Raw genomic sequence first — 12,080 nt, 5'->3', positions numbered from 1 at the left:
ATTTTGGTTCTCCAACCAGCATCAACTAGGAACTTAAGAATGCATATTCTCAGGCCCAACTCTAGACTTACTGCATCAGAAACTCTGAGAATGGGGCCCAGCAATCTGAACAATATACTCTCCTAGTGTGGTACTCGTGTACACTTAAGTTTGAGAACCACTGCCATACCCTTTCATTTCCAGTAAAATCCCCTTCACCACAACCCCCTACTCCCAAGGCCACCATTCTGGGCCTGCTCCACATCTACTCTAATTGACTTTGCAAAATCATCTTTTTCTGCCTCTTTCTGAAACACTGCTCCTCGGGGTTCTATCCAGCCTACTATTTTTTCTCACTCTATACTCTCACCTTAGGCATACATTGGAAATTTCCAAATTTATATCTCCAGATGAACTTTCTTTTGAGCTTGGGACCGATATATCCCACTACGTGTCAGGCATCTTCATATGTATATTCCTCAGGCTTTATCTTGTCCAAGCCTCCTACCACCTCTACCACCACCAAACCCACTCATTCTTCTTGCTTCTCAGTATCAAAGAATGTTACCACTAGGTCTTAAAGACTTGCCTAAATTAGAAACCTTGATGATATCCCTAATTGATTTTTCTCCTGCATTTCCCAGAGTCATCCTGACCAAATTCTGTCAATTCCACATCCTAATTACCCTGAAATCCATCTATTTTTCTCTGTTCCTACTGCCATTAACCTGATCCAGGCCATCATCTTCTCTTAGCTGGGAATCTGCAATTGGCTTCTAAGTGATTCCCTTATACCCAGAACTTCCAGTTGTTCTTCACAAATGACTTTCACTGTCCTGTATTGCTTACCTCTGCAGCTTCATCTTTTGCCTTACCTCTTCTCGCATTCTCTATTGTGGCCACATAGAACTTCGTTTCTTAAAAGTACTATACATTTTATTTGTATTTGATTTGGTTTGATTTTGTTTACTTTTTTCTCTGCCGTCTCCTGACTTTCTGACATGAAATACTCTTCCTGTTTTTCTCTTCAGTTCTCATCCTCTTAGTCATTCTTCAGGCCTCAGTTTAGATTTTCGTTTTGATTTGGGCAGACACCCTATGTGCTTCTTAGCTCTCCCATATTTCTGTTACCATACGCTTTTGTAATTGCTTCTATTTTTGTCTGTATTCTTCTTAGGCTATAAGCTGTATGACCCCAGGTATCCTATTTATGTTGAGTGAATCCTTTGCTTATTTCCGTTCAGGATGTGTGGCTCTACCCTTGGAAACACTACACTGAAAGTATTTATTCACTGATCTTTTGGTGCTTCCTTAGACTCTTAAATTGTTAAGAGTAGTGATTCAATGGATTCAACTCTTTATTTCTTAGCAACAGATATATAGTAGGCATGTATCCTTGAATAAGTAACTGGAAATACATTTTTCTCCCTTGCTTCCATAAGCATATGTCATCATTGCAAACTTCAGAGATTGATTTATGCTATGAAAACCATCAAGGCTGTTTGGCTAAGTGGGGCTTCCCTACACAGTGGTCTCATATAGTTACACTTGCAAAGTCAGGAAGGTAACAGTATACTTTGAGATTTTTCTTTGTCCCAAGATTTGTCCTTCATGCTTTTATGAGATTAATGAAAATTATTTCTCTAAATTATTTATCACTTGAGACCAAATAAATGTTCATCTGTTTCTGTTCATCCTTGCAGTTGATTAGTTTTTTTCTGTAGTTGTTTAGGGCCTAAATTCTTTTACTATATATAGCCTCTGTAGTAATCTTAGGATGATAAAGGGAAACTTGTATCTATTAAGTCTTTTTAGTCTCATCTTGACTTATTGATAGTGTTAGCACACACCTGGAATTGTGATGTTCTAATTCAGCATTCTATGAGATGTATCTAAAAATTAGTATGATTTTTCATACTTTTTCATATATAGGGGTTTTTGAAACAGATAAGTAGAGATGATGACAGGAACTCATTGCCACTCACTTCTAGCAAGTTATGCCAAGTGCTTTTTAAAAGCTTTAACTGATACATAAAATTTTTAAAAAATGAATCTTAGGACCTTTCTATAGATAATGCATACTTCTATTGGCTAAGTCCCCATTTGTCTGAAAAAGGCAGAAATGTTCTTTTTAAAAATAGATTGTTTTAAATTAGATAATATAACTTTAAATGCTATTTTTAATAGTTATTTCCTGTTCTGTCAACTTTAAGCAGTGTATCTTAAGTCCTTAGTGTGTAAGGTGGGGAAACTGGAGACTCTACGCTGTTCTTTACCTTTATCTCTTCTACTTGTAATTTATATTAATTACTTTATATTGTCAACTTTATAGTTATTTTCTGTTCTGGAACAGATTCTTTCATGTTTTTTCAATAGATTTATTCACAAAATTGTAAACCAGTACTTTTATAATATTATAATGATATAAATATTACATAAAACCGGCTAGTTGAATGAATCCAGAGAGAAGTAAACGTAGTCCTCTAAGTCTGTGCTCTTCCAAGAAGAATATTCCAAACATCCAAGTCAGATGATTATTTTTTACATTTTATCAGTATCTCAAAAATCACAAGTGGGGTTGTGAAGCTGCCTAGACCCTTAAGTGAGGTCATGGTTTGTACCATCTGAGGCAGAAGACAAACTAAACTTTAATATGTGTATTAGTTACAGTACAGTAGAGCATCTCATCTTTTACAGTGCAAAAATGTCATTCTTATTTATTTATAACAGGCTCAATTTGCAATGTTTTGATTTTTATTTTACTTTTTTATTAAGCTAAAATATATTCAGTAAAGTGTGTAAAGTACACTTTAACTTTAAAAAATATGTATCTGCTTCAGTTAACATAATGTCTTTGAGATATGTATATGTTGTTAAATACATTTGTATGTTTTTAGGTTTATTTGGTTGTGGTTTTTTGTTATTGCTATATAGTATTTCATTCTCCTGATAATAGACATTTGGAATTTTTTGGCTTGTTTGGTGTTATCTACTGTGAAAAAGCTACAAACAATATTCCTATATGTGTGTTTTTTTGGCGGACATGTGCTGATTTCTTTTGGGTATATACTCAGGAGTGAGATTTTTAGCTTTACTAGATACTGCCAAATGGTTTTCCAAAGTAGTTGTACCTGCACTCCTCCTAGTTATGTGCAACTGCTCTAGTCCTTGCCCACACTTACATTGCTAGACTTTTTAAATTTTAGCTTTTCTGGTGGGCATATAAGGATATCTCATGGTTTTAATTTGCAGTGTCCTGGTAGGTAATGATGTCAAACACCTTTCTATTAGCCATTTGGATATCCCTTTTTATGAAGTGCCCATTCAAGTCACTCGTCCATTCTTAAAATTTTGTTACCTTGTCTGTTTGTTAATTACTTTGTGAGAATTGTTTAAATGTTCTGATAAGTCTTTTGGTAGATAAATGTATTACAACTATGTTCCCCAATGTGGGGCTTCCCTTTTCTCTGTCAGTGATTTTTCATGAACAGAAGTTTTCATTTTAATGGTCTCTAATTCATCATTTTTTCCTATTTGTGATTATTGCTACATAAGAATTCTCTGATTACCCCCAGGTTGTATTTATTTTTAAGGCACTCCACGGAGAGTTTATGGAGAATCCTTTGATAACATGTGACTTTAGGGTTGTATGTGTCGAGATGGAATAAATTGAATACCCCCTGTCATTTCTGCCCAATCAAACAGAAAAGCACTACTTTAGTATTCCAGGTAGGAAATTTAGCACAAAAGCTACAGAACATTATTTGTTTTAAAATACATGCTTAAGGGATTGGAACTCAAGTTTGTACTGAAATAATTTCCTAATCTCATTGAAATGCAAAGTGAAATGATTTGTCAAGTTTTAGTTAATAAGGGAAAGTTTGTAGACAAGGAGTAAATTACTGAGAATTATTATTAATTTAAACTTTGAAAAATGTTTTTGAACTATAAATGTAAACTTACAAGATTGAAGGGAGGCAGAGAAGGATGTAGGAGGGGTGCATGAAGCTGATTGTGTAGGGCCTTAGAGGCCATTATAAGGTCTTTGGCTTTTATTCTAAGATAGAGCCATGAGAGGATTTTGAGCAGTGGAGTGACATGGTCAGAGAGCGTTGCTTTGACTGCTGGTGTTGAAAAGAGAGACCATCAGTAGGAGCAGAGAGATTCAGAGACTGTAACAATAATCCAGGTGAGAGATGATGGTCCTTCAATCCAGGAGGGTAGCAGAGGAGTTATGAGAAATGGTTGGATTTTGGATGTATTTTCAAGGTAGAGTCAGTTAGATATGTGCTCTAAGAGGAAGAGATGAGCCAGAGATGGCTGCAAGATCATTTGGACCTTTGATTGTGATGGAATGAATTCAGACAGTAATTAAATATTATATTTATTTTTAATGATTAGAAATTTGAGCAAAGATTTATTATAAAGATATTAATCACCTTGTCATAACCCTACAACTTAAATGCCCAACAGTAGGGGAAGATGGAATATGATGCAGCCGTTAAAAAAGTTTTGTGAATTATTTTAATGCATTGGAAAATACCTATAATAATGTTAGTGAAAAAAACTAGATATAAAATTATATGTAGTAAGTTCTCTGTTTAAAATTGTATATCATACATTTACAGAAAAAGAGGAAAAGGTCCAGATTCATAAAAATATTCAATGGATATTCCTCTTGAGTGATAAAGTTACAGGTGATTTTTGTTTCCTTCTTTGTACTTGTCTGTAATTGGTATGTCAGGGAAAAAAACCTTTTTAAAGAAAAATATTTTATCAGTCCTAATTTGAAGCATAATATTGTTGTTTTACTCAAGATACTACATAAGTTTAAGGCATGGATTAGTACTTGGCATACTAAAAAAAAATCCTTGTGTTTAAAGTCATCTGGTTTCAAATCACAGCTCTCCGGTTATCTCATTTGTAAAAATGGAGAATTATCCCCAAACTCAAGGATTAAATGTATCTGACACTGTGCTCAGAATTTATAATAGGCTTTCAGTTGAAGTATTTTTGTTTACCTTCATAAAGAGCTGCCTTCCACTGTAAGAGTTGATATAATAACTATTTTCAACACAAGTGATGACAGGAGGTCTTTATCGAGAGAATTAGCTTATTAATAGCCAGGAGGACACTTGCCTTCTTGAGAGTGCTTATTCTCAAGGATGGGAGATCACTTTCTTTTTCTTCCTTATGACCAGACAAACTATAGCCTAATAATTAAGGCCTAATAACTATGGCTAACCTTATGCTTAGGTTAGAGTCAGCTATAAGAAATCATTAGGTTGTTACATCAGATGAGCTTTATCAATAATAGAAGTAAGGTGTTTTTGGGAATCAGGGCATCTTAGAGTATACAATTCAGTGACTTTTACTATATTGATAATGATGTGCAACCATCACCATTATCTAATTCCAGAACATTTTCATCACCTCTAACAGAAATCCCATATGCATTAAGCAGTCACTCCCCATTCCCTCCTCCCCCTAGACCCTGACAACTACTTACCTGTTTTCTGTCTATATACATTTGCCTATTCTGTACATTTCATTTAAACGGAGTCATACAATATGTGATTTTTTTGTGTCTGGCTTCTTTCACTTAATGTTTTTAAGGTTCGTTCATGTTGTAGCATGTATCAGTACTTCATTCCTCTTTATAGCTAAATAATATACCATTATATGGATATTCCATATTTTGTTTCTCCATCAGTTCTTGGACATGTGGGTTATTTCCACTTTTTATGGAAACATTTGTGTTATTGTTTGAACATTGGTTTGCAAGTTTTTTATTGAACAACTGTTTTTAATTCTCTTGGGTATATATACCCAGGAGTGGAATTGCTGGATCACATGGTAGTTCTGTGTTTAAATTTTGAGGAATTGCCAGATACACGAATTGTTTTTAAACCTCAGTTTCAGCATCTGTGACATGTGGAGGTTTACTCATTCAAAAAATTTTTATTGAACACTTTCTACAAGGGATCCTTTCATGGAGCTTATTGTTGTGGATAGGGGAGCAGGAAGGCAGATACTAAACAAATGATTATATAGATATCTGTCTAATTAAAATTATGACACATTACATAAAGGAGGGGTGTATAAGGTGCCATGAGAACTGAGAGGGGGTCTACATCTAGATTGGTGTGGGGGAGTAGTCAGAAAAGGCCTCCTTGAGTAACAGTGTATTTTAGCTGAGTGAAGTAAAGTAATAATAATACTAATAGTAGTAGCATCTAGTATTTATTGAGTTCTTACTATTTGCCAGGCACTGTTTTAGTCTCATAACTCTATTCCTGCTGTCCATTGTACAGATTTAGTAAGATGAAAAATGAAGAGGTCAAAGAACTTACCCTCAGTTCGTAGCTAGTAACTTGTGAATCCAGTATTTAAACCTAGGCTGTCCCACCTCAGGGACCCACCATGATATTCTTCTCTTTCCTTTCCAAGGGAGGTAGCCCTATTCAAAAGTCTCTGAAGAAAGAATACAGGTGTGACAGGAGTACACTGAAAGTGGCACAGGACAGGATAGGGTCTTGTGGAAGGAGAGCAGTGCGATTAGAAGCTCAAAAATTAGATGAGGCCAGATTGTACAAAACTTTCTTGTTCACTTAAAAGATTTTAATGAGGTTGGCCTATGTGCTTGTTTGATATAGTTCTTACTGACTTTGTCAGTGGTTACTCTTTTTATGCTTTAACACTCTTTTCTTATAACACACTCACAGGAGTGTATACCAATAAACTAATGAAACTTAAGCCGCAGGATTTTTCACTTTCAGGGGCTCCTGTGGTGAGTTCTAGGAATTATTTTGAATTATAGAGTATTCTAGGTGGACAAGGGAAGCCAGATTACAATCAGTAAGCATTTCTGGTAAATTACTAAGAGGTCTCAGAGGAAGAAGCCCTTCAAAATTATATATAGCAAAACCTGGATCCATTTCCTAACATTCCTGTAAATATCTCTTGTTTCACACACTGATTTTTGGGAGGGAGTCTAAGGAAAGGTGGCTGAGAATTGCTATCTTAAGGCAAAATATCAGAGTCATAGACTCTGAAAGGGGCCTACACTTGGTAATAGTTGGTAAGTCATTAGACTGTAATACAAACTGGGTAAAAATAGAATATTTAGAGTATAAGAAACATGGAGGAAAACATTTAACAAAATAAAACTAGAGAAACTTTAAAATTGTTTTGATTACTACAGTTGCGTTTGTTGATAGTCTATGTGCATTTTAGTATTTTCAATTTAGAGCAGTTTTTATAGCTATAGCATTGAAATTTTAGTGCATAAATGTGGAAAATACACTTGGCTGAAAACTTCCTAATAATTTTTATTATTGCTTTCAGGCGGCTGATCACAGATTCAAAAGTTAAATTAAAGTATCAGCATTTAATAACAAATAGCTTTGTAGAGGTAAGTGATATTTCTCTTAAGTTTTCTTCTTTTAATAGAAGGAATTCTGTTTATCAATAGAAATACTAGTTTTTCTTATGTAAAATACTCTAGACAGTAACAAACACCTTTGCCATAACGTTTGGGTTATGGACTTTATTTATGAAACATACCAAAACACCTTTATTCTCAAAGGAATGTGACAAACCAATAAGTAGATGTCTTTTTATAGATCTTGAACTTTGATAAAATTATTTTTACAGAATTCTTCCTTTATTCCTCTTTTCCCTAGAGAGAGTTGTAGCTGATTATTAATGATGTCCTGTTTAATTGTTTGGTGCTCTAACTTTGCTATATCTCTGCTTGTTTTAGCTTCCATTACCAATAAACTTTGTTAATGAAGGATGCTGTAGTTATTTTTTAAAATTTTTAAAAATTTTTAGGCTGATCATTTTTATTTTTATTTATATTTATTTTTTCTGCTTTTTCTCCCCAAATCCTCCCAGTACATAGTTGCGTATTTTCAGTTGTGGGTCTTTCTAGTTGTGGCATGTGGGATGCTGCCTCAGCGTGGCCTGACGAGTGGTGCCATGTCTGCGCCAAGGATTCGAACCGGTGAAACCCTAGCCGCCAAAGCGGAGCGCACGAACTTAACCACTCGGCCACAGGTCCAGCCCCCAGGGTTATTTGTTTTTATCAAATGTCTCTCTTTCATCAGAACAGAGGTCAGCAAACTATGGCGTGCCTGTTTTTGTAAATAAAGATTTATTTGAACATGCCCATTTGTTCTATGAGTGCTTTTGTGCAACAGTGGCAGAGTTGAGTAGCTGCTAGAGAGGCTATTATGGCCCACTAAGCCAAAAATCTTTACTCTCTGGCTCTTTGCAGAAGTTTGCCAGACCCTGTGTAAGAGCATCAGGTTAACATGGCATTTTAGTTCTAGAAAGTAATTTTTATTTTTATTAGAGATGAAACTGAAGATCGGATCTTTTGGAAAACAGTATGTTTCAGGAATAGCATATTTTTTGAAATGGTCAATAAACTTGAATTCTGGTGCAGAGTATTACTTGAGCCATGTTTTGTTCCATCATAAAAATACTTTGAAAGTTATTTTGAACTTCTTCAAAGGTTTTGAAGAATCTAAAATGCAATCTTTACTGTGATTTAGGAGCTTGTTTTTGTTCTTAGCAGAGGTTTTTGTGATCAAAGGGAGAAATTACATGTATATCCTTTAGCTTGTTTCAAACTATTCTGGAGCATGTAAACACTTTCCCTGAGTTAGGAACATATCTTATTTTCTTGTATCTTTGAAAATTGACTTAAAATAAACCATAAATAAATTGATGATTATTAGTGATCACATAATGGGTAATTATTTTGAAGTTTCTCGGTGGGATTTTGAAGCCAGAACAAGAGGTGGTTCATATAGTCTGTGAAACCAAGTCTTCAAGGGATCTATAATCTTGAAAAAACGGTACATCCAAAAGCATTTCTATAAGTATTGGTGGCAGGTTTTTATGTGCTTGTATCACCACCTGCCCTTTGCCCCTTGATCTAGGGAAGCACTGTAAGTAACTGCTTGGTATGCTAGGAAATCTTGCATCATGACTTAATTTGCTGTTATTTTTTATTTTTTTTAACTTGTGTTTCAGTGCAATCGACTGTTAAAGTGGTGTCCTGCCCCCGATTGCCACCATGTTGTTAAAGTCCAATATCCTGATGCTAAACCTGTTCGCTGCAAGTGTGGGCGCCAGTTTTGGTAAGCAAGTGATTTCCTAAATTAGAATAATGTTCATAGCTTTTCTTTATTCTTAGTAGTAAAATAGTAGAAAAAATTTTTACCTCAGGTGGGGAGATGGGTGATATTGATTTAAAATAGCATATATTTCTTTTTCAAAGATTTTATTTTTCCTTTTTCTCCCCAAAGCCCCCCCAGTACATAGTTGTGTATTTTTAGTTATGGTTCCTTCTTGTTGTGGCACGTGGGATGCTGCCTCAGCATGGCTTGATGAGTGGTGTTGTGTCCACGCCCAGGATTTGAACTGGTGAAACCCTGGGCCACTGAAGCAGAGCGCATGAACTTAACCACTCGGCCACAGGGCCGGCCCCCAAAAATAGTGTATATTTCTTTTAAAGAAGAATTAGATTAAAATGTTGCTTCTTAAATAATTTTTCCTCTTTCCTTGTTGCTCTAACTTTTGGATATATTTTCTTATGAGAAGAAAAGTGCAGCTATAGTCACTTTTTCTTTTGTGCTCCACTAGAATTTATATGGGAGCAACCTTACAGATATGAGACAAGAAGAATTTAGTTCTCTCATTTCTGATTAACTGCTTAATTTGTCAAATTATGTTTGGTTCCTTTGTTGGCTCTTGCTCTGTTTTCAAGTTATCTCTTAGGAAATAATATACACAGTTAACATTTTTTTAAAAATTTCCCAGGGCTGGCCCTGTGGCCAAGTGGTTAAGTTCGCACACTCTGCTTCGGTGGCCCAGGCTTTCACCGGTTTGGATCCTGGGTGCAGACATGGCACTGCTCATCAGGCCATGCTGAGGTAGCGTCCCACATAGCATATAACCAGAGGCACTCTCACAACTAGAATATACAACTATGTGCTGGGGGACTTTGGGGAGAAGGAAAAAAAAAAGATTGGCAACAGTTGTTAGCTCAGGTGCCAATCTTAAAAAAAAAAAATTCACTTAAAAAAAATTTCCTTTGCTCTGAAAGTTTTGTCTTACTCCTAGAAGGAAAATGTGCAAATAAATTTGGAAAGATAAAACGTGGTTGATTAGGTGTGCTTTTTAACTAAGGGTTTTTTTCTGGCTTCTCTGGTCCCAGCTTTCTTGGTAAACCTGGGTTCTGGAGTTCTGTAGCAGACTTTGAATTCTAGATTTGCCTTAACAGGAATTTCCAGGATTATATATTAGAACGTTAAAATGGTCTTCCATTCCTTTGTGGATGTCTTAGGAATAAGAGGCCGGCCAGTCAAGTGAAGGGGCCCTTGAGCTAGCAAATAGATATTTTATTGGTATTCCGTACCATTCTTTTTTTCTCCGAACAGGTAGAATTAGACTTACACATCATTAATACTAGATATTTCCCAAAAGAGCAGATAAACTCAGAGATTAAATATGTGTAAAATACATACTATTTTGGTGAAAGTTAAATATGTATTGTTTCAGTTTACCCTGTAGACAGGGGCTGGAGTCTGATTCCATACCAACTTTCAAATATACTTTTTGTATGAACTATTTTGAATACAAACTAAAGTATAGAGAATAACAGCAATGAATATTTACGTAGCTACAACCCAGCTTAATCAAAATCAGGATTTTGTTTGTTCTTATTAAGAAATAAAACATGACAGAGACATTTGAAGCCTCTTGGTTCCCGTCTTCATCCCATTCCCCATCTTCTCTTCTAGAAGTAACCATTATCCTGACTTGATTAGCTAATTAATCAGCCATCCCATGGTTATATTTTCATAAGCATTTGTGTGTTTTCTTAATTTATACTTTTTAAACAAATGTTGTATATACCAGGTGCCTGGGAAACAGAAAGGCGTTAGCAGTTAATATATTCTTAGAGAATATTTAGTCACGCTCTTTAATACCTTGTTTGATACAATCATGCAAAGATGTGTTTGCTTCCTGCATATTGCTTACTGTATTAGTGCTAAATTATATAATTACCCTACAAAGTCAGACTTTCACTCTTCATTTGAGGTGTTAAGTAAAAGATTTAATATATGCTGATGAAGCATTGGTTGAAATTTAAGTTCAAATTAGTGAAAATGATTTCAGTTTGGTTTCAATTAGAGAATGATTGCAGCAAGCAACTATATGTATTAAAAACTGTCAGAAAAATACAGATCTGGCTCAATTGATTTTTTTGTCTTAACAGTTTGGTAGCTGTTTAGATAGTTATTTACTATGAAATTGTCATCATAGCGTGTCTTCATACTTACAGTCATTCTTCATTTCTCACACACACACCCAATACATGCTGATCCTAATACTAAATTCTAAATAATTTACTGTAGAATAAAGTAGACGTGGTTCCTGCCTTTGTATTAGCCACACTAGAAACCGGTGAATGTACTGAGGAACTATAAAGCATGAAATGGTTTGTTTGTTTACTTACTTACAGTAGGTAGGACTTAATTCTTTTAACTCTTGTCTTGCTTAACAGCTTTAACTGTGGAGAAAATTGGCATGATCCTGTTAAATGTAAGGTGAGTTCGTCTGGCATTTTCATTTTTAAATAATGTAGTAGAGCACTTCTAAGACTTGATGACTGAAAACCATACCCCACAATTTTGTTATTTATCCATTGGGAGATAGATTTGATTTTGCACAGGATCATTGCAAGTATTCAGAGAGCATTCCTTAGGAATAAGTCAGCTCCTGATTATTAGGACTCGGATGGTTATGGTACCTCCTTTGGCAGGCTTTGTAATAGCTAAGGGGAAAGACACACCTTGGACCTGGGCTTCCCATCAAGCTGTAGGTTTCCCACTCAGGTTTAGCCAAAGAAAGCCCTCCTTTGATTGATTTTGTGTTACTGGATATGAGAATTACTGGATTTCCCTGGTTTAAAAGGAAGTAAATCCAATGCTAATCTTGTCCTTTGGCTTTTACATTTAAGCTTTACTCTATTTAAATGTTGAAGTAATTTGCTGTCCTTTTTCTTAAGTTTTTTGTTGTAC

General features: G+C 35.2%; 1 protein-coding gene across 4 annotated transcripts in view; it reads left to right on the top strand.

The window, feature by feature from the left end:
* The window catches only part of LOC100063282 (E3 ubiquitin-protein ligase ARIH1), a 188,252-nt gene that overhangs the window by 82,601 nt on the left and 93,571 nt on the right, over positions 1-12,080 (top strand). For all 4 annotated transcript variants that reach the window (XR_011425444.1, XM_070233818.1, XM_070233823.1 and 1 more), the window contains 3 exons: positions 7,327-7,393; positions 9,025-9,131; positions 11,564-11,606. Coding sequence is in view for 3 of the 4 variants with exons in the window: in XM_070233818.1 (XP_070089919.1) it covers positions 7,327-7,393; positions 9,025-9,131; positions 11,564-11,606 (217 nt within the window). In the remaining variant the exon portion in view is untranslated. The remainder of the gene's footprint in view (positions 1-7,326; positions 7,394-9,024; positions 9,132-11,563; positions 11,607-12,080) is intronic.

The sequence above is a fragment of the Equus caballus genome, chromosome 1 (genome assembly GCF_041296265.1).
Source record: "Equus caballus isolate H_3958 breed thoroughbred chromosome 1, TB-T2T, whole genome shotgun sequence".
Taxonomy (NCBI): domain Eukaryota; kingdom Metazoa; phylum Chordata; class Mammalia; order Perissodactyla; family Equidae; genus Equus; species Equus caballus.
This window is presented reverse-complemented; position numbering and strand designations above follow the sequence as displayed.